This window comes from Saimiri boliviensis, chromosome 12, assembly GCF_048565385.1.
Source record: "Saimiri boliviensis isolate mSaiBol1 chromosome 12, mSaiBol1.pri, whole genome shotgun sequence".
NCBI classification, from domain to species: domain Eukaryota; kingdom Metazoa; phylum Chordata; class Mammalia; order Primates; family Cebidae; genus Saimiri; species Saimiri boliviensis.
Genome location: NC_133460.1, coordinates 1,022,902 through 1,045,214, shown reverse-complemented (window position 1 = coordinate 1,045,214; position 22,313 = coordinate 1,022,902). Strand labels below are relative to the sequence as shown.

The window sequence follows — 22,313 nt, the reverse complement described above, 5'->3', positions numbered from 1 at the left end:
TTGCTTCAGCCCAGGAGTTCGGGCTGCAGTGAGGCATGATCACAGCCTAATAAGACCCTGTCTTAAAAGAAGCAGCAGCAGGAAGATGAAGGAGACAAATGGAGTGGTGTCATTATGTGTTGGTCAGGGTTGTAAAAGGGAATAGAGGAATGCTCAGAAGGGTAATGAGATGGTCAGGGATCAGAAAATTCATGAAGTGCTAAATGTGATGATTCATGCCTGTAATCCCAGCACTTTGGGAGCCTGAGGCAGGCAGATCACTTGAGGTCAGGAGTTCGAGACCAGCCTGGCCAACATGGTGAAATCCTGCTTCTACTAAAAATACAAAAATTAGCCAGGCACGGTGGCACGTGCCTGTAATCTGACCTACTTGGAAGGCTGAAGCAGGAGAATCGCTTGAATTGGGAGTTGGAGGTTGCAGTGAGCTGTCATGCCGCTGCACTCCAGCCTGGGCAACAGAGCAAGACTCTGTCTCAAAAAAAAAAAGGAAAAGAAAAGAAAATGCATGAAGTTTTCACCATCCCAGCTGTAAAGGGCAAGAGAAAAGGAAGCAATAGTTGTTACAAGAGCCCCAGAAGAGGAGGGACCACAGTGGACCACAGTGTCTGGGAGAGAGGGAGCAGGAGAGGAAATCACAGCCTCTCGCCTCCCACTCCCTGTCTTCCGCTGATGCCCCTCCTCCTGGCTGAACCCATCTGGAAACCTAAGGACAGAGAGCCCAGGAGAGAAGATCTGCAGAGGACAGTCTGCTCTGCAGGACACACAGCATGGCAGCTGGCAAGTGTCTCTGGGGAGATCAATGGATGGGTACACAGGCTACATTAGCAAAGGCAAAGGCAGGGAAGGCTTCTCAGAGGTGGGGACACACGAGGAACTCCTCAGTTTAGACAATATAAAGTTCTTCCTAGCAGAGCATGTAAATCCCTGCTACGAACAAGCAATGGACCATGCAGGGTTTTCTCATCTGGGAAGGCTTTGAGGAAGGGCATGCGTTTCTTTCTGCTGGCTTCAGGGCCTGGGTAAAGCAGACTAGGTGACTTCTCAAGGTCTTTTGTGGTCCAGGAAGTCTCCAGTTCTTAAATAAAGCAGATTTTTATACTCAGGCAGCAGGGGAAGAAAACTGAACTCAAATTTCTGAACTAGAACTCTGTTTTCAGACATTTTAAAGCACGCTTAGGTTGCATGGCGAATAGAAATTTTAAAAAATCATATAGTGTGTGTGTGTGATTGTTTTGCCTGGCTTTTTGCAGGAGTTAAAAATCAAGCAATAAACAGGCATCATGGGCTTCTGGAGACAGGAGTGGCACTATGTCAGGTTCAGAGCTTTCATCCAACCAAGACCTGAAGCTCAGAGAGTGAAGCATCGCTCCATCCTGGGACACTGAGGAAGGAGGAGAGGATAAGGACAGCAGAGAGAAACACACAGGTTGACTTTGAGTGTCTCCATTGCCTCTGAATGGGGAGACACTGTCAATGTCATGAACAGCAACCTCTAGGCCTTTGCCCTCTGCTGCAGCAGACAGCTGAGCTCCCCAGAGAAAATAACCCACTTAATCACATTCTCCCTGGGGAGGAATTTGCCAAAGATAGCCTGCCTCCTCAGCAGGCAGTGCGACTCAGTAGGGGGAAACGCTTTCTGGAGTCTGTGTCCTCTAAACATGGAGAGGATAGCGGGGCTTTGCTGGGGAGGCAGGAAGGCACCGTTGGTAAAACACACGGGCTCAGTATTCAATGTAGATTCAGAATCACAGCTCTGCCATTTGCTGTGTGAGCTTGAGCTTGTCGATTCACCTCTCTGACCTTTAGTTTCCTCATTGTAAAATGGGGATAATGATACCAACCCTCAGGGTTGCTAAGTGTTTAAATGTGAAGCCCTTACCACGGCACTGGGCAGAGTAAGCACCTGAAAAATGTTTATTATTCATGAGACGTTGCATATGAAGCTGTCAGCATGATGTCTAGCACATAGCAAACAGCAGGTAAAAGGTGTCTACTGCCATCGTCATTGTCATCATCATCATCATTAATCCATGGTAACAAGAACTACAGTGAATAGAGATACTGCAGTTCATAGTCACCAAACATCCTCTTTAATCCACCCAGATATAGCCCTGCTTTAAGAAAATCCCAAATATGGGCCAGTCGCAGTGGCTCTTGCCTGTAATCCCGGCACTTTGGGAGACCAAGGCAGGTGGATCACAAGGTCAGGAGATCAAGACCATCATGGAAACATGGTGAAACCCCGTCTCAACTAAAAATACAAAAATTAGCTGGGCGTGATGGCACATGCCTGTAATCCCAGCTACTTGGAGGCTGAGGCAGAAGAATGGCTTGAACCAGGGAGTCGGAGGTTGCAGTGAGCTGAGATCTTGTCACTGCACTCCAGCCTGGCGACTGAGCAAGACTCTGTATCAAAAAAAGAAAGAGAAGAGAGAGGAGGAGAGAAGGGGAGGTGGGGAGGGGAGGGGGGCCCAAATACAAAACCTGAAGCTAGCACATCTGGGCAGCCATTAGTCATCACAAACAGCAGCTCTCCCTTCCACATGGAGTCTCTACATGGGGGACTTTAAATAGCAGGCCTCTCCTGGGTATGGAAATTGGAGGCTCCAGGGCCGCTAGGTCTCTGGAGATGAATCTATTTTGGAACACAGACCCTCTGGACTCCCTGTGCAGATGAGGGGGGCCAAGCCCCGTAAGTCCTGCTCACTTTGCCAGTGCCATGGGGGAGAGCACCTTGTCAGGAAGAGGAGGTAAGTTCCCAGGAGTTGTCATTGTCAGAAGTCCCAAAGGGTCACCCCGGCACTTCGACATTTGTTAAGATCCAGAAAGTGAGGCCAGGCTTGAGCCAAGGAGACTGCCAAGGAACACCCTCCTTCTCTCCCCTCCCTCCCTTCCTGTGCTGCTTCTTTCCCTGGCATTCTCTTTTCATTCATTCTTTCTTTCAACAAAAATGTATTGCATACCAACATGTGCCAAGCACAATTCTATGTACTAGGGATTTTTTTAATTTATTTTTTATTTTTAATTTTTAAAACTACCCTGTACAGAGACAGAGGGAGGGGGGCTCCAAAGCCGAGAGAGGGAACCCCCGGGATTTTTTTTAAACGGAAGAGAGAGAAACCAAGATAGACCTCAACCTCTTCCTCATCCTCAGCATCTCTCAGACCTCAGACTGCCAACTGGGAAGCAGGTCTGCATTCTGCATAAAATCTCACAATGCTGTGACAATCCCACAATCCTGACAGGCTCACAGAAGGCACCACCTCATAGCCGCTGTGACGAGAAAATGAGGGCACATAGTAAGCACTTGATAAATGTTGGCCGTTATTATTCTATAGTAGGCTCTGTGCTTAAAACTTCACACACACAAGGCCGGGCGCGGTGGCTCAAGCCTGTAATCCCAGCACTTTGGGAGGCCGAGGCGGGTGGATCACGAGGTCGAGAGATCGAGACCATCCTGGTCAACATGGTGAAACCCCGTCTCTACTAAAAGTGCAAAAAATTAGCTGGACATGGTGGCGCGTGCCTGTCATCCCAGCTACTCAGGAGGCTGAGGCAGGAGAATTGCCTGAACCCAAGAGGCGGAGGTTGCGGTGAGCCGAGATCGCGCCGTTGCACTCCAGCCTGGGTAACGAGAGCAAAACTCCGTCTCAAAAAAAAAAAAAAAAAAGAAAAAAAAAAAAAAAAAACTTCACACACACACCCTTTTCATACTCACAGCAGCCCTGGGAAGTGGGTACTATTTTTCTCCCAGCGGTATAGATTCAGAAATGGTCCAAAGAAATGAAGTCGCTTGCTCAGTGTTAGTGTAGAGGCTGGGATTAGAAGTCAGGCAGCCTGGCTCCAGATTCCGCTCCCTGTCTGTCTTTGCTGGTCTGGTACTCCTGGAATTCCTGGCCTCAAGCGATCCTCCTGCCTCGGCCTCCCAAAGGGCTGGGATTACAGGAGTAAGGCACCACGCCTGGCCAGGCAGGAATTCACTCTTAAACCACCACCAGCACCAGCCGACCTCGGCTGGCCTCCCTGCTGAGCTCATCACTTGTTTTGGAATTTTTTTCTGAAACTGCTGAGCAGCAGCGGCTGTGCGACTCTCACTAAGCCAATGGCATTCTCCTTCTTCCTGAAATTTGGATCTTGAACAGTGGGGCAAGGATGGAAAGATGAAGGCATCCGGACCACACAGCTCCCACTGCCAGAACCTTTCCCTCCAGGCTTCCCCTTGAGATGGTGGCTCCCTCAGAGCCCGCCAGTCAATTCCATTTCGTCTTTAGTTAACCCGACTTGGATTCTGCCGCCTGCACTAGAGGACCCCTGTTCAACCACACCACTTCCCACTTCCCACTTAACTGGTACACGATGCCCCTTTGCCATTCATTGGCAGAAGCAGAAGCCCTCAGTCCAGTTGGACATCCGGGATGGGGAGGAGGAGTCCGATACTTACGTGCCATCGATTTTCTCCACGCCGTGGAAGAAGCTGATGCAGTCTGACGTATTTCTCAGGTTAAAGCACTTCTCATCGATGAACTGGGCCGAGCTTTTGTCCTCGAGGTCCCTCTCCAGGGCATGCTGAGCATCTCGGTTATCCCTGCAGGGAGGAAGGAGTCATCTGTGTACTGTGCACCTGCCCAGAGTTGCCAGCCTGGGCCACACGGCATGTGTGTGTTGTAAGCCTAGACCCCCCGGAAGCTACCCAGTAGCTTTTCAGTCCTCTTCCCACCTCGATGCCCCACCATATCCCCAGAGGCCCCCCACTCTCCCACCTCTCCCGACTCCAAACAGCTTTGTCCCTTATTCCTTTTTTTTTTTTCCCAGAGTCTCAATCTGTCGCCCAGGTTGGAGTGCGGTGGGGCAGTCATGGGTCACTGCAGTCTTGACCTCTCAGGCTCAAGCACTCCTCCCACCTCAACCTCCTGAGTAGCTGGGACTCAAAGCATGTGCCACCAAGGGCCTGACTAACTTTTAAAATATTTTGTAGAGATCGTCTTGCTGTGTTGTGCAGGCTGGTCTTAAAACTCCTAGGCTCAAGTGATCCTCCCTGCCTCAGTTTCCCAAAGTGTTGGGATTACAGGTGTCAGCTACCACACCTGGCCCCTGTTGTCCTTCAGAAGAAGGATAGGTAAGCATTTACTGTAAAGGGTTGCATGGTAAATATTTTAGGCTTTGTAGGGTCATATGGTGTCTGCTGTAACTACTCAACTATGCATGAAAGCAGTCACAGATATGTCAAAATGAATGTGGCTTCATCTCAATAAAAGTTTATTCACAGGAACAGATGGCGGGCCAGATTTGTCCCTCCAGCTGTAGCTTCCTGGCCTAATTTAGAAGATATCAATCCACACTTTGGAAAAGCCTGATTAAAGTCAAATCACTTCTTAAATCAATCATTGTATCTGACCCTATACTGGGCACTGAGGGATAAGACACGAATAATTGACGACCCAGTCACTGCCTTCTAGTTGCTCACAAATTTGTGTGAACAAATACAAAAAATAAATACAGAACAGAATGGTAAGGGCATCCTGCAGGTTTGCAAATACGAAATAACGCAGAGGAGGCAACCATTAATTGAGGGTGAGAGGGTGGTCAGGGAAGGCTTCCCAAGGAGGTACCTGAGCTGGGTTTTCATAATAAACAGGAGTAGACATTATGGGGGAATTGCTGCTGGGGCATTCCAAGCCAAGAACATCACACACACCAAGCAGAGAAGCTAGAAACACCAGCTGTGTAGGGATCTCGAGATCAGGAACGGGTGGAATGAGGGGCTAGATGAGAACAGGGATTGGGTGGGGTCAGGGACTGGGCGGGGTCAGGGGCTCTGTGAAGACAGAGATTGTTTAGGGTTGGCGCTAGGCGGTGTCAGAGACTGGGCGGAGGTAAAGAGAGGACAAGGGACCAGGGCCAAGGCTTAAGGCCCGAGAACTGGTTGGTATCTTGACTAAGAAGCTTAGATTTAAAGGTGACTGCCAAATTCCAGACGTTTGAGGATCACTTCCATGATTCTCGCCAGATACCAAACTCTACTATTTACGTTTCTTTTCAAAAATCACTTTTAATTAATTAATTAGTTAATTAATTTCGGGGGGACAGAGTTTTCCTCTTGTTGCCCAGGCTGGAGTGCAGTGGCAAGATCTCAGCTCACTGCAATCTCTGCCTCCTGGGTTCAAGGGATTCTCCTACCTCAGCCTCCCTAGTAGCTGGGATTACAGGCGCCCGCCACCACTCCAGGCTAATTTTGTTGTTGTTATTTTGTTTTTGTTTTTTTGAGACGGAGTTTTGCATTGCATTCCAGCTCTGTTGCCGGAGTTAAGTGTGGCGCGATCTCAGCTCACTGCAACCTCCCCCTCCTGGGTTCAAGCAATTCTCCTGCCTCAGCCTCCTGAGTAGCTAGGATTACAGGCACACGCTGCCTCACACGCCTAATTTTTCTCATTTTAGTAAAGACGGGTTTCACCGTGTTGCCCAGGCTGGTCGCGAACTCTGGAGCTCAGGCAATCCTCCCCCTGCTTCCCCCTCCCAAAGTGCTGGGATTAAAGGCATGAGCCACCGCGCCTGGTCTAATTTTTGTATTTTTTTTAGTAGAGAGGGGGTTTCACCGTGTTGACCAGGCGGGTCTTGAACTCCTGACCTCAGGTGATCCGCCCACCTTGGACTCTCAAAGTTCTGGGATTACAGGCGTGAGCCACTGCACCCTGCCTAAACTCACTTTTAAAATATAAGTAAATAAAGCTTTGCGCAGTGTCAGTATCGTAGCCAATGAGGTTTATCCGAGGCACGATTGTTGCTAATTGAAAACTTTTCCCAATACCCTGCCATGATGACTTGAAATAGTGGGCATTGGCAATATTTGACAGTCTCTACAGAGACTGAGTTATTTAAAAGTAAAAAAAAAAAAAGAAAAGAAAAAAGACTATATATATATATATTTATAAACACACAAATAAATATATGTTAAAAGGAAAATTTACATTCCTTTCTTTAACGAAAAACCCATCACCCTTTCCATTAATAGAAGATCACTTCAGACCTAACTATTAATACTAAGTGGGCACTCACTAAATCCTAGCTAGAATATGTTTCCTCCAGAAGGTTCTAAGCCTGGACTTTTTTCTGTTGCCTTGTTGGCTGAGAAAAGAGAGATCGGTTGGTGTTACAGACACATATGCAGCCGCTGAAACTTTTGCCTTGGAGTGTTTAGAAGAATTGTGAGAATAGAGAAGGGAATCATTTCCATTAAGTGAGGTTAAGTCAGATACCCGCTACTCTGAGGGTCTCTCTCTGTTCTCTGTCTGTCTCTCTCTCTCCCTCCCTCCCTTCTTGTGTCTATGTCTCTGTCTCTCTAATCTTCGTCTCTTTCTCAGTTTCCCTCTGTCTAAGCCTCTGTGTGTCTCTGTGGGTCTCTCCCTCCCTCTCCTCCATCCATATCTTTTTTTTTTTTTTCCTGCTACGGATGTTGGTTGCTGGTTTCCAGCTGGCCAGGAACCAGGAAGTTAAATCCCAATAGTGGGTGGGTTCCTACCTATCAGGAAGCACAGGTCATGTTGGGGCAGGAGGAACCCGGTCCTGGGGCCCTTGGAGCTTCCAAGTTGGCAGAGCCCTGGAGAAATGGGGCCCTGTCCTGCTAATGAGCTGGAATTGAAGCAAGGCCAGAACGTGGAAAGCAAGCATGTCAGAGAGTTCGAGGGAAACCCGGGGGCCTCAGAGTCCAGTGTGTCCAGTTGCCTGGCCCTTGTCATGAGGCCTGGTAAGAGGAGGCAGCCCTGCCCTCCCCACTTGGTCCACAACCAAGGGCTGGACCAGTGCCAAACTCACTCTGCTGTCAGCCCACTGGGAAAAGCTCAGACAAAGCTCCTACTCTGTCAGGAAGAGCCTTTTCTGCCTTTTCTGCCTCGCCAGGGCACCTGGTACAGTGAGGACACCACCCTGCCCAGATGCGGGCCTCAGGCTTCGAAGAAAATCATGAGCCAACAGCCTGGTGCCCGCCCATGCCAGCGAGGCCACCTGAACAGGTCAGTGGCTGAGCTTCCCCAAGTCGGTGAGGACATACCAGGCTCTTCCCAGCTAATGAGGCACCGGCTCTCGGTTAATGAGGAGAATCCCAACCCCTCCGGCAGCAGGAGCTGCCTCCCTGTGAGATGGCAGGAGTCCTCTGACGCACAGCCAGTGCCCAGGGACAAACAGCCTCCATCCAGGGTGGCTCAGCCTCCGGTCTCCACAAAGTGAACTGCTGCCCTCACCTGCCCTCATCCTCTCCCTGACTCACTCTGTGTTTGCTCTCTCTCTCTCTCTCTCTCTCCTCTCTCTCTCTCTCTCTCTCTCTCTTAGACAGTCTTGCTCTGTGGCCCAGGTTAGAGTACAGTGGTACGATATTGGCTCACTGCAACCTCTGCCTCCTGGGTTCAAGCGATTCTCCTGCCTCAGCCTCCCAAGCAGGTGGGATTAGAGACGTGCACCACCACACCCAGCTAATTTTGTGTTTTTAGTAGAGACAGGGTTTCTCCATTTTGGCCAGGCTGGTCTCGAACTCCTGACTGCAAGTGATCCACCCACTTCAGCCTCCCAAAGTGCTGGGATTACAGGCGTGAGCCACGGTGCCTGGCCTCTTTTCTTCTTTTTCTGTATCTGTCTCTCTCCATCTCTTTGCCTTTCTCATCTGTCTCATCTCTTGATTTAGCTTTCCGGCATATCTGATTCTGTGTCTCTCTGTCCCTCTGTCTCTCTGTCCCCATCTCTGTCTGTGTTTATCTCTTCATGTCTCTCTGTCCCTTTTTTTTTTTTTTTTTTTTTTTTTTTTTTTTTTTTTGAGACAGAGTTTCACTCTTGTTACCCAGGCAGTGCTCATCTATCTGTGTGCCTCTGTCTCTGGGACTGTCTCCATCTGTCTCAGTCTTCCTGGTTCTTCCAGCTCCCCACCGCCCTGTGGTGGCACTGTCTGGGGTTGCATAAGCAGCCTCTCGACCCCAGTCTCCCAGGATTCCTCCTCTGAGGTCCAGCCCCCCACTTTAAGTCTGGAAATTGTTCACTCTGCCGGCTCAAACTATCCCATTTCCAAAACATCAGCCCTCCTCTTCCCTGCAGTGCCGCTGTTTGTCACGTGCCATGGCAGTTACAAATGGAAAACCATTCTCTCTTGCCATAAATAGAAGATCACAAAATAAGTGGAGGAAAGAACAGAATAAAGAGCCCATAAATACATCCAGGCATTTACAGTCAATTGATTTTCAGCAAAGATGCCAAGAACGTACCATGGAGAAAGGACAGCTTCTTCCATAAATGGTATTGATACAAGTGGAAATGTACATGCTGAAGAATGAATTAGACCCTTATCTCACACCATAGACAAAAATCAACTCAAAATAGATTAAAGTTAGCCAGGCCTGGTGGCACACACATGTAACCCCAGATACTCAGGATGCCAAGGCAGAAGAATCGCTTGAACCTGGGAGATGGAGGTTGCAGTGAGCCGAGATTGCACCACTGCTTGCCAGCCTGGGTGACAGACTGAGACACCGTCTAAAAGAAAAAAAAAAGATTAAAGTCTGAAATGTAACACCTGAAACTGTAAAACTACTAGAAGAAAACATGGGGGGAAATTTCCATGACATTGGCCTGGACAATGACCCCAGCAGCACAGGAACTAAAGCAAAAATAGACCAATGGGATTACATCAAACTAAAAAGCTTCTGCGCAGCCTACAAAACAATCAAGAGAGTAAAGAGACAACCTAACAAATGGGAGAAAATATTTGCAAAGTATACATCTGACAAGGGATTACTGTCCAAAATATGTAAGGAACTCAGACAACTCAATAACAAAAAAAAGCAGCCCAGTTTTAAAATGGGCAAAGTTATTGCAAAACAATTTATGATAGCCTAGATATGAAATCAACCCAAGTGTCTCATAGCAGATAAATGGATAAAGAAAATGTGGTATGTATACACAAAGGAATACTACTCAGCCTTAAAAAAGAAGGAAATCCTGTGATTTGTGACAATAGGAATGAACCTACAGGACATCATGTAAAGTGAAGTAAGTCAGGCACAGAAAGACAAATATCTCATGATCTCACACACATGTGGAGTCTAAAACAATTGACCTTATAAAAGTACAGAGTAGAATGGTGGTGACCAGAGGCCAGAGTAGGGGATGGGGAGATGTTGGTCAAAGGGTACAAAATTTCAGTTCATCAAGAGGAGTAAGTTTCAGAGATCTCCTGTACAACATGGTGACCACAGTTAATAACAAGGTACTGTGTTCTTGAAAATCACTGAGATTTTAAGTGTTCTCACTACAAAGAATAAATATGTGAGATAACGCATGTGTTAGTTCCAATTAGTTCAATGTTTTAAAATATACATGTAATTTCAAAACATCGTGTTTTACGTGATACAGCATATACCATTTTTGTCAATAAAAAAAGAATAAGTAATTTAAAAAATAAGTGCAAGAAAAATGCAATAAGGGCTGGGTATGGTGGCTCATGCCTGTAATCCCAGCACTTTGAGGGGCTGAGGCAGATGGATCACAAGGTCAGAAGTTTGAGACCAGCCTGGCCAACATGGTGAAATCCCGTCTTTACTGAAAATACAAAAATTAGCCAGATGCGGTGGCAGGCACCTGTAGTCCCAGCTACTCAGGAGGCTGAGGTAGGAGAATTGCTTGAACTGAGGAGGCAGAGGTTGCAGTGAGCAGAGATCACACCACTGTCCTCCAGCCTGGGTGACAGAGCAAGACTCCATCTTGGGAAAGAAAAAAAAAAAAATGCAATAAAACAAAGACACTAGCCTGTTTCCAATTCTCCCTTTGTTAAAATTTGCCTGTTTAAATACAAGTATTTCATCTGGGCACAGTGGCTCACACCTATAATCTCAGCACTTCGGGAGGCCGATGTGGGCCAATCACCTGAGGTAAGGATTTGAGACCAGCCTAGTCAACATGGTAAATCTCCGTCTTTACCAAAAATACAAAAACTAGCTGGGTGTGGTGGCGTGGGCCTGTAATCTCAGCTACTCGGGAGACTTAGGCAGGAGAATCGCTGGAATCCAGGAGGTGCAGTTTGCAGTGAGCTGAGACCGCACCACTGCACTCCAGCCTGGGTGGCAGAGTGGGAGTCCATCTCAAAAGAAAAAAAAAAAAAAAGAATATTTAAGGGATTTTATTCACCGACTTGATTTTTATTTATTTGATTTTATTTTTTAAGCTTTTACGGGTACATAGTAGGTGTATATATTCATGGGGTGCATGAATTTACCAGTACATAGTAGATGTATATATTTATAGAGTACATGAGATACTTTAAAATAGGCATGCAATTTGTAACAATCAATCAGGGTAACTGGGGTATCCATCCCCTCCAGCATTTACTATTTCTTTGTGTTACAAGCATTCCCATTTTTACTTTTTTTTTAGACAGAATGTCACTCTGTTGCCCAGGCTGGAGTGCAGAGGCATGATCTTAGCTCACTGCATCCACCTCCTTGGTTCAAACAATTCTCTGCCTCAGCCTCCCAAAAAGCTGGGATTACAAGCACCTGCCACCATGCCTGGCTAATTTTTGTATCCTTAATAGAGGCAGGGTTTCACCATCTTGGCCAGGCTGATCTTAAACCCTTGACCTCATGAGCCAATCCATCTCAGCCTCCCAAAGTGCTGGGATTACAGGTATGAGCCACTGCACCTGGCCCCCTACACTCTTTTAGTTATTTTAAAATGTGCTATAAATTACTGTTGACTGTAGTCACCCTGCTGTGCTTAAGGTTTTTTTGTTTTTGTTTTTGTTTTTGTTTTTTGAAAGAAAAAAGAATAATAAGAAAAAGAATAAAGAAGAGGAAGAAAGAGAAAGAGGAAGAGGGAGAGAGGATGGGGGTATTGCTTTATTGCCCGGGCTAGAATGCAGTCTAAATATGGGTATGCCTATAATTGTCCTTAATAATGGAGACATGAAAGAAAATGAGGGAAGAGAATAACAAACAAGGAGCCAACCAGTATTTCGTTTAAACTTCTAAGTTGATATGATGTGGTACTGATAAGAGTGTATGTTTTGTGTATTTAAAGTGGAGAGTTGTATAAATGTTAATTACGTTTACTTGTTCCAGATCTGAGTTCAAGTCCTGGATATCATTGTTAATTTTCTGTCTCATTGATTTATCTAATATTAATGTTGAAGTCTCCCACTATTATTGTGTGGGAGTCTAAGTCTCTTTATAAGTCTTGTACGTCTGGATATTCCTGTATTGGGTGCGTATATATTTAGGATCTTTAGCTCTTCTTGCTGTTGCGTTGATCCTTTTATCATTATATAATGTCCTTCTTTGCTTGTTTTGACCTTTGTTGCTTTAAAGACTATTTTATCAGAGGCAAAAATTGTAACTTCTGCTTTTTGTTTATTTATTTTTGCTCTCTGTTTCGTTGGTAAATCTTTCTCCATCCCTTGTTTTGAGTCTTTGTGTATCCTTGAATGTGAGATTGGGTCTGCATGCAGCATATCAGTGGGTTTTAGTTTTTTTATCCAAATTGCCTGTCTGTCTTTACATTGGGGGATTTAGTCAATTTAAATTTAGAATTAATAATGATATATGTGAGTTTAATACTGCCATTTAATATTAGTTGGCTATTTTGCCCATTAGTTGATGTAAATTCTTCATTATATTGATGCTCTTTACTTTTTGGTATTTTTTAGAAAGGCTGATACTGTTTGTTCCTTTCTATGTGTAGTGGTTCTTTCAGAAGCTCTTGTAAAGCAGGCCTGGTGGTGATGAAATCTCTGAGTGCTTGCTTGTTCACAAAAAACTTTATTTTTCCTTCACTTATGAAGCTTAGTTTGGCTGGATGTGAAATTCTTGGTTGAAAGTTCTTTTCTTTAAGGATGTTGACTATTGGTCCCCACTCTCTTCTGGCTTGTAGGGTTTCTGCTGAGAGATCTGCTGTGAGTCTGATGGGCTTCCCTTTGTGGGTAACCTGACCTTTCTCTCTGGCTGCCCTTAGTATTTTTTCCTTCATTTCAACCCTGGTGAATCTGACGATTATGTGCCTTGGAGTTGCTCTTCTTGAAGAATTATCTTTGTGGTGTTCTCTGTATTACCTGGAGTTGAATATTATCCTGCCTTACTAGGTTGGGAAAATTTTCCTGAATAATATCTTGAAGCATATTTTCCAGCTTGGATTCATTCTCTTCGTCACATTCAGGTACACCTATCAAGCGTAGATTAGGTCTTTTCACATAGTCCCATATTTCTTGGAGACTTTGCTCGTTCCTTTTTATCCTTTTTTCTCTAATCTTGTCTTCTTGTTTTATTTCATTGAATTGGTCTTGGACCTCTGATATCCTTTCTTCTGCTTGATCAGTTCGGCTGTTAAAACTTGTGCATACTTCACCTAGCTCTCGTATTATGTTTTTCAGCTCCATCAGTTCACATATATTCCTCTCTAAATTGTGTATTCTTGTTAACATTCCGTCAAACCTTTTTTCAAAGTTCTTAGTTTCTTTGGATTGGGTTAGAACAAGTTCTTTTAATTCACAGAAGTTTCTCATTATCCACATTTTGAAGCCTGCTTCTGTAATTGGAACACACTCGTTCTCCATCAAGCCTTGTTCCGTTGCTGATGAGGAACCGTGATCCCCTGCTGAGGGAGAGGCGTTCTGATCTTGGGTATTCTCAGCCTTTTTTGGCTGTTTTCTTCCCTTCGTTGTAGATTTATCCATCTGTGGTCTTTTTAATTACCGTCTTTGTAATTGGTTTTCTGAGTGGACATCCAACTTACTGATTCTCAGCGCCAAAATCTGAGCAACCCACTGCGCTGACTAAATCAGCGGAGTTGATGGTGCTTTTCCGACTCTGCACCAAGAACCAACACTCTGAGGCGCCGGCAAAACCGTCCCGCTGGTCACAAGAGTCGCGCTGGCGACCCGTGGGGCTCCTCCGCTGGGAATCTCCTGGTGAGTGAGCAACAAGAATTCATGTGAAGGTGTGGTGTCCTCTCCTTCTTTGCGCTTTCACTGGGAGCTACAATCCCGAGCTGCTAGTGATCAGCCATTTTGGATCTCTCTCCATCATTTTTGATTTTTTTAAGACGGAGTTTCGCTCTTGTTGCCCAGGCTGGAGTGCAATGGCGCGATCTCGGCTCACCGCAACCTCCGCCTCCTGGGTTCAGGCAATTCTCCTGCCTCAGCCTCCTGAGTAGCTGGGATTACAGGCACGCGCCACCATGCCCAGCTAATTTTTTGTATTTTTAGTAGAGACGGGGTTTTACCATGTTGACCAGGATGGTCTCGATCTGTCGACCTCGTGATCCACCCGCCTCGGCCTCCCAAAGTGCTGGGATTACAGGCTTGAGCCACTGCGCCCGGCCAATTTTTTGTATTTTTAGTAGAGACGGGGTTTCACCATGTTGACCAGGATGGTCGCGATCTCTTGACCTCGTGATCCACCCGCCTTGGCCTCCCAAAGTGCTGGGATTACAGGCGTGAGCCACCGCGCCTGGTCGCTTAAGTTTTTTTAAGCAAATTAATTTGTAGACAAACTATGGGTTCCATAGTCCCGGTGATAAGTGGAATTGTGAGAAATTAGTCCAGGGGTACATAAATTATTGAACTTCAACTCTGTGTTTGTCCTTTCAGCCTTCATTCCTCCTGCTGTATTTGCATCTTTTCTGCACACCTCCACCCCGATGTCTTCCTAGGGCTCTCCAATGTGTCTGGCCATGACCAAGCTCTTTGCTCTAAGGGTAGCTTGTCTGCGATGTCTTTCTCCCTAACATACAGTTCTAACCCCTTTGGGGGGTTCAAAGGCTCCTGGAGGAGGAGGTGACTTCTGGGGTACAGCAAACCAAGATGTATGCTCCCAGAGCTGACTTGGAAGCTGCCTGGCCCCTCTGCCTCCACCCCCTGCTGCCCATGTGCACCAGGCAGCTGGACGAATAAGCCACTGCCCGGTTGCCAGCGTGTCCCATGCTGTCTGTGTGTCTGTGTCAAGAGTGAATGAAGTAGGAAAACCAGCAGAGCAGCGTGCCCTGAAAGAGTTAAAGACGAGCGCCAGCTGCAGGCGGAGGTGAGGCGGCTGCTTCCACAGGGAACTGGTGCCAAGGGCTTAGCTATGGGCCCCAAGCCCCGTAAAACACAAGCCTCCCTTTAATTGTGAGAGGGGTCCCCGGACTTGTTAAGATACTGGTTACATAATCTTGTAAGAACAAAAAGCTGGTTTCTTTTGGAGACTCCTGGCTCAACGCCTCCACCAGCTCCCTTGTGGAGGTGCCCAGCCCCGGACTTGCTACCTAATACCACCCACTCTCTGCCATCTCCCAAGGCTCAGAACTCAAATGGGGAAGGCACAGGGTAAGAGGGGCCTCAGGGAAGCCAGGTGTCTCTTGCCAGGACTCTTGTTGCAAACAAGCCAGTGAGGCACTGGCTTGTGAGAGTCAATTGTGCACATCTCAGTAACTTCATATTTGCAGCTGAAAATCAGCCACTGTGGTAGCATTTACACCACCGAAACTGGCAGGCCCGAGAGATCAGGACTCCTTTTTTCCTCGAAAGCTGGTTGTTGAACATTTACCAGCACGCCACTGACCAAAAGTGGGCCTGTGTGGCTTGTCCCCCAGAAACCTGGGAGTCCCAAAACAAACCCCAAGGAGAGGGAAGAGAAGGAAAAAAAAAAAAAGCCCTTACCGCATCTGCATGTCAATTCTTTGAGCTAATTTTCTCATCCGTTCTTGGCAACATTTTAGTAAATCTACTTCCTGAAATGAAAAGTCAGAAAGAGCGGTGCCTCTTAGAACCTGACAGCCTCCTCTTTCCGGCCCGAGCCCTTACCTCTCCGCTCCCCTCCCACCGACCACCCTTGACCCCAGGAGGGGAAATGTCAGTGTGGAGCTTCTGCCTCAATCCACATGACCCCAGGGCCAGGTAGCGAAGGGTTGATTGTGGAGGCTCCACCTTTTTTTACTCTTTTTTTTATAGACTCCTAGAATTTAAAAAAATAGCACCTTCTATGTGCCAAGCACTCACTTACAGATTGTTTTATCGTTACATTAAATAATGCATATGAAGTAGTATAGCCTATGACATATAGTAGGTGTTCAAGAAACACTATCTTTCATTATTGTTATTGGTGTATTATTATGATGTCTATTTTGGGAGATGAAAAGACTGAGGGTCAAATAACTCCGTTTCTCCCTGTTCCTAAACTGCAAACTAGGCCTCCACCCATGCTTTTTGAGCCCTAACTTTGCACAGGGTGACACGTGTGGCTTCTGCTCCTGACAGGTAGCTCAGTAATCTCTCTGACCTGCTGGCCTTCCCGCCTCCTTCACGGCACTGGGCAGACCCAGGAGATGCCTTACCCGAATAAGGTTTTTCTCCACGTTGTCATGGACCAAATCAATCCCGATCCTCTTCTCTCGATGGTACAGACACTCCAAGGCCACCTGTGGGAAGCACGGGAAAGAGTATATTCTACCTGCAGCTGTTCATAGACCCTGAACAGAAAGAGATTCGCATCCACCCTTGTCACAATCTGTTCTTTTCTCCCGGAAACCTGGCTGCTTCATGTGACCTCTTTACTGGGCAGCAGATGGGCTTCTGCTTTCCCTTCTCTCCCGATGAGAGCTGTGAGTTGCCGTATTATGACCAATACATCCAGAGCTGCAAGGCCCACGTAGAGAAAGCAGGATAAAGTGCATCCCGAGGACCAATTTTGATTCCCATAGCTGCATCAGCAGTCCCAAGCCTTCCCAAAAGACAATAATACATACAGTAAAATTTCCTAATAATTTCAGATAAGATGGTGTTGGCTGCCATCCTCCGTGTAGTTTTTCTTCTGATTTTGGTCAGGGCTTAGCCACTTATCGCGTACATTTAGGCAGATTGCTGAACCTCTCCGGCTGCGTCCTTCTCTGCAGATGGGTGCCATGTTGGTGCCTGTCTTACAGGTTCATTGTGCAGGTGAAGGTGGCTTGACAGGTGTCAATCACTGAGCACGCTGTCTACAAATATTACCTGTGAATATTCGTGAAAACTCCTGTTTGTTGTTGTTGTTTGTTTTGTTTTTGCTCTAATTGCCCAGGCTGAAGTAGAGTCGTGATCTCAGCTCACCGCAAACTCCACCTCCTGGTTTCAAGCAATTCTCCTGCCCCAGTCTCCGGAGTAGCTGAGATTATAGGCATACGCCACCACTCCTGGCTAATTTTGTACATTTAGTAGAGACAGTTTTTCTTCATGTTGGTCAGGCTGGTCTTGAACTCTCGACCTCAGATGATCCACCCACTTCGGCCTACCAAAGTGCTGGGATTACAGGTGTGAGCCACCCTGCCTGGCTGAAAACTCCTCTTTGCAGATCTCCCAGTGGAGGGACAGTTTGGGGAGGTGGTCAGGACAACCCTGCCACACAGTCCTGGGCCTTAAAACTCTCATGCAGACCTGGGCAGAGCAGAAGAGAGGACGGGAGAAGGGGCTTTTCAGGGGCTCTCTATGATAGGAAGCTGAGAAACAACAGTGATTGGCAAACCAGCCTATGACGTCACAAAGGGCCCGGAGCAGAAGGAAATAGGATGTCAAGGTCTGAATGTTAGGATGCAAATGTATCTGAGAACTCAGAGACTCACTGACCCGTGCCACAAGGATTTCCAGAACCCCTTCTTGGAGTCATGCTCTGTTGAGGTGCTGGGGACAGCACAATGAACCAGGCTGACAGTCCCCTAGGAGAACACAGGTTCTCATGCAACCTGTGTTCTCCTAGGGGAGAGAACACCCATGAGAAACTCAGACTGGGCGCAGTGCCTCCCTCATGCCTGTGATCTCCACACTTTGGGAAGCCAAGCTGGGAGGATCACTTGAGCCCAGGATTGGAGACCAGCCTAGGCAGCATAGTGAGACCCCATCTCTACAAAAATTTAAACTTAGCCAGGGGTGGTGGTGCGTGCCTGTAGTCTCACTTTTTGGGAGGCTGAGGTGGGAGGATCCCTTGACTCCAGGAGGTCAAGCGGTGAACCAAGATCATGCCACTGCACTCTAACCTGGGCAACAGAGCAAGACCCTGTCTCAACAACAACAACAAACCAGAAACTCAATCATTTCCAACTGTGTGAAGGGCCAGGATGAAAATATTCAGGGTCATGTGAGTGGGTGAGGAGTGACCAGTGGAGTGGTCAGGGAGGAATTCTCTAAGGAGGAGAAAGGCTGAGTCATGAGAAGCAGAGATGCAGAGCTGGGTAGGAATGCACCAGAAGGGAAAATAGCAGGTGCAAAGGCCCTGAGGTCAGCAGAGGAACAGACAGGAAGCCATTGGCACTGGAGCAGAGGAAGCGAGGCTACAGCAATAGCAGGGACGGGGTTATGGGGAGGGGAAGGCATTCGAGAATGAAGATATTAATTTCTGGGAGGCCATCAAGGGAACTAGCAGTTGCTGTCAGGACAATGGATTAGAAGGGAGCAGGAATTGGGAGACCAGGAATGAGGTGGAGGACATTGCGCAGGGAGAGGCTGCCTGGACTGTGGGGGCAGCCCATGAGATAGAACTGAGATGTTGATGGTCCCCCTGCCGCCACGTGGCTGATCAGAGAAAGCCACATGTGACCAGTCAGAGCTGGACTTTCCAGACAGGATGGGGCCGTGAGAAGAGAGTGGGAGGGAGAGCAGTAGGTTGGGAATACTGCAGTGGGGCTCTGAGAAGCAGCCTTGCCCGTCGTCCTTCCCAGGGAGAATCCGGGGGTGGGGACAGGGAGGCAGAGGACCCCTCCTCCCGCTCTCAGCATCCATGGGTTTGGAAATCCCAGAGTGGTGGAAACCTACGCCGTGTCTCCCAAGGGGATCCGGAGGCAGGATCTCTCCTACAGAAGCACCTGTAGCTGCAGGAGGCTTCCAGGCAAAAGGTTCCCCACCCACTCCAGTGAGCAGCTGGTCATCATCCTGTGTGGCCAAGTTTGGCTCCCATAGGTGCTGCTGGTCCCTTACCCAGTGTCCACTCAACCCCTGCCATGATTCTCTCCTGGATGCAGTGGGAAACATTCATCCTTTGCAGCCAGAGAGCCCATGCAAGTGCTGGCAAACAGGCTAGCAATGGAAACAGCTGACGGACCTTCTGGGAAACATGTCCCCTGATAAAAAGTGACAGTGCCCCTTGCTGCGTCTGCTCTTTGTCCTACCCTTGCCTTCCTGCCTTGAATGAGAATATCAAGAGGCCCCTGGCACGCAGGGACTTGAAATGTAAAACACAAAACCGCCTTAGAAACTGTAGGGCAACATGCTGTGGGTGGCAGAGCAGAAAGAGAGGAGCCTGGGTCCCTTCCGGCACCAAGTTGAGGCTGCAGCCGCCTGATCTGTCTCCTTCTGGAATTTTCCTTATGACAGAAAAATAAATTCCTGTTTGGCTAAGCCATTGTTGTGGCATATCTGTTACATGCAGCCAAAAGCAATCCTAACTGAGCAGGGAGATGCTGGAGGCTGGGAGACCAAAGAAGTGTCGGGAATGTCCACATTTAGCTTTTTCGTTTGTTTGCCTTTGAGATGGAGTCTTGCTTTGTGGCACAGGCTGGAGTGCTGTGGTGAAATCTCAGCTCACTGCCACCTCCGCCTCCTGGGCTCAAGTGATTTTTCTGCTTCAGCCTCCCAAGCAGCTGGAATTACAGACATGTGCCACCACGCCCAGCTAATTTTTGTATTTTTAGTAGAAACGGGGTTTCATCATGTTGGCCAGGCTGGTCTCCAACTCCTGAACTCAAGTGGTCCACATCCCAGAGTCCTGGGTTTACAGGCATGAGCCACCATGCCCAGTCCACATTTAGATATTCACTCATGTATGCAACATGCATTTATTGAATGCCTACTCTGTGCTTCGCCCTGTCCTAGGCTGGGAATACATTCAAAATGTTAGTGTCAACAACATCAATCAGCACCGACATTGGTCACCATGGACCCACACAGACACACAGGTGCCCTGCACTGAATAGCAGTCTTGAATACATCAGTGACAAAGCAAGCAAAAATCTCCACCTTGATGCAGACTATCCTATTTCTAGTATTCAATCAAGTGTAGAGCCTGTTAGAGATGTTAAGTATTATGGGGAAAAATGAAGCAGTTATGGGCTGGGTGTGGCGGCTCATGCCTGTAATCCCAGCACTCTGGGAGGCTGAGGTGGGTGGATCACTTGAGGCCAGGAGTTTGACACCAGCCTGACCAACACAGTAAAACCCTGCCTTTACTAAAAATACAAGAATTAGCTGGGAGTGGTGGTGGGTGCCTGTAATCCCAGCTCCTTGGGAGGCGGAGGCAGGAGAGTCGCTTGAACCCAGGAGGCAGAGGTTGCAGTGAGCCAGGATCATACCACTGTCCTCCAGCCTGGATGACAGAGCGAGACTCTGTGTAAAACATAAATGAGGCAGTTATTTGAAGTATGTGCTCTCAGAACCAGAACACACACATGCTCATGCATGCACATGAATGTACACACATGCTGAGGCCTGCATACGTGTGCACACAATATCTCTATGAAACACCTGCAACTTTGATGTAGCCTCAAGGAGATAAGGAAATTCTCTTCAGTCCAAGAAACGCTGATTTGACTGGAAGGATCCTGGATTGACTGAGCTTGTATTACTGATTGGATATACGATGATGCAGCTCAACGTGACCTGCAAGGTACCTGCCACCTTGATCTTCAGTTAAGGGATGTGGAATGAGCATGCAGTCTCCCCATCACACAGCCACAGCCCTGTCGCTGCCCCTGTACTCACCTGCAATGGGGAGTTCACCTCATCCGCCGCACACTCCAGCCGCCTCTTGACCATCTCCAAGTTGTGGTTCTCAGTTAGAAGCCTGTCCAGCTCGTAGCTCAGCTCTGACTTCCAGAAGCCGATGTCCGACAACCTCTGGCCCAGGTTCCGGGAGGTGCCCTCCTGCATCTGGTGCGTCAGCTGGTCCTTGTCCTGCAAGAGCCTCATGGAGTCGTCAGTCAGCCGGCTGGCCCACAGCCGGGAGGCCTCAGCCCCACGCACCTGCAGCTGGTTGGACTGGTCCCAATCGTGGGGACTATAGCGGGAGAAGAGTGCAGAGCGGAGTGCGGGCAGGATGGTGGGCGGCCGCTGGGTGCTGGGGGTCTCATCTGGGCAGGTCTGGACGTTGGAGATCTTATAGAAGAGGCTAGGCCTCCATGAATTGAGGTAGCGGTACCCGGGCAGGTAGTAGGGCTGGTAGCACTCCTGGATCACTGGAGCCTGTACGGCTGGCAGCGAGGTCAAGCCACAGCTTTTCTTGGGTCTACAGTAACTTGCAGTTTGAGTGGTCCCAAGAAACTCCATCCTTACCTTCAGCCCCACTTGGGCAAAACTCTGTTCAAGGGGCCTAAGGCATCACCAGGAAAGGGGAAAGTGCTTCTCTGAGGGCCTGGCAGAACCTCTATGACTCAGCATCGGTGTCATAAAGCACGGAGAGAGGGACCTTTAGTGGGGCCTTTGCTCACTTACAGGCCAGCTGGGGCCATCTTGTCCAACACAAAAAGACAGAAACAGTAATCACCAAAGTGAATGTGAGTTTCACACTCCACAGATTCAGATGCAAGAAGTGACATTTTATCTCCCTATTACAACTGAATTGTGTTCCCCGACCTGACTCGGCCCCGTGGGAGGAAAATTAATGTAGTTCAGCCATTGAATTCAATCATCACGGGGCAATTTGGTCAAAATGAGTTGTTTTCTTTCTTTCTCTGTCCCCAGCATGGCATCAAAATAGTCTACCTGAAGCAAGGCATGGTGGCTCATACCTGTAAGCTCAGCACTTTGGGAGGCTGTGGCTGGAGGATCGCTCAAGTGCAGGAGTTTGAGACTAGCCTTGGCAGCATATTGAGACCCAATCTCTACAAAATAATGTAAAATGAGCTGGGCACAGTGGCTGCCGACCATGGTCCCAACTACTCTGGAGGCTAAGGCAGCCAGATCACTTGAGGGGAGGCTCCAGCCTGGGTGACAGAACAGGACTGTCTCCGAGAAGAAAGAAGGTCCATTGGTACCATGGAATACCACTCAGCAATACTACTCAAAACAGCGTGAATGAATCTCAAATGTTAAGCTATGTGGAAGCAGCTAAGCTGTATGGAAGCAGCTAGGACATCATGTAATATAATAGTCCATTTGTATGACATTCTGGAAGAAGCAAATCCATATGGACAGAGGACAGATCAGTGGTTGCCAGGGGTTAGAGGTTAGGGGAGAGTTGTTGACTCCAAAGAAGCCCAAGAAAATTGGGAGGGACGAGACAGTATGTTCAGATCTAAATTATGTTGATTACACATTTGCCAAAACCCATAAAAGTTTCCACTGAAAAGAGTAA

General features: G+C 47.8%; 1 protein-coding gene and 1 non-coding gene across 2 annotated transcripts in view; one reads left to right on the top strand and one right to left on the bottom strand.

Moving 5' to 3' along the window:
* The window catches only part of TEKT5 (tektin 5), an 80,845-nt gene extending 59,503 nt beyond the window's left edge, over positions 1 to 21,342 (bottom strand). Inside the window, exons 1-4 of the mRNA XM_003938737.4 lie at positions 20,723 to 21,342; positions 16,336 to 16,419; positions 15,662 to 15,732; positions 4,442 to 4,585 (exon numbers count right to left, since the gene is read on the bottom strand). Of these exons, the coding sequence (XP_003938786.3) occupies positions 4,442 to 4,585; positions 15,662 to 15,732; positions 16,336 to 16,419; positions 20,723 to 21,286 (863 nt within the window). The 5' untranslated portion in view covers positions 21,287 to 21,342. The remainder of the gene's footprint in view (positions 1 to 4,441; positions 4,586 to 15,661; positions 15,733 to 16,335; positions 16,420 to 20,722) is intronic.
* LOC120367512 (U4 spliceosomal RNA) lies at positions 6,725 to 6,863 on the top strand. The gene has a single exon (XR_005581882.1). It is a non-coding gene; the product is annotated as a U4 spliceosomal RNA (small nuclear RNA).
* Positions 21,343 to 22,313: the final 971 nt, after the last annotated feature.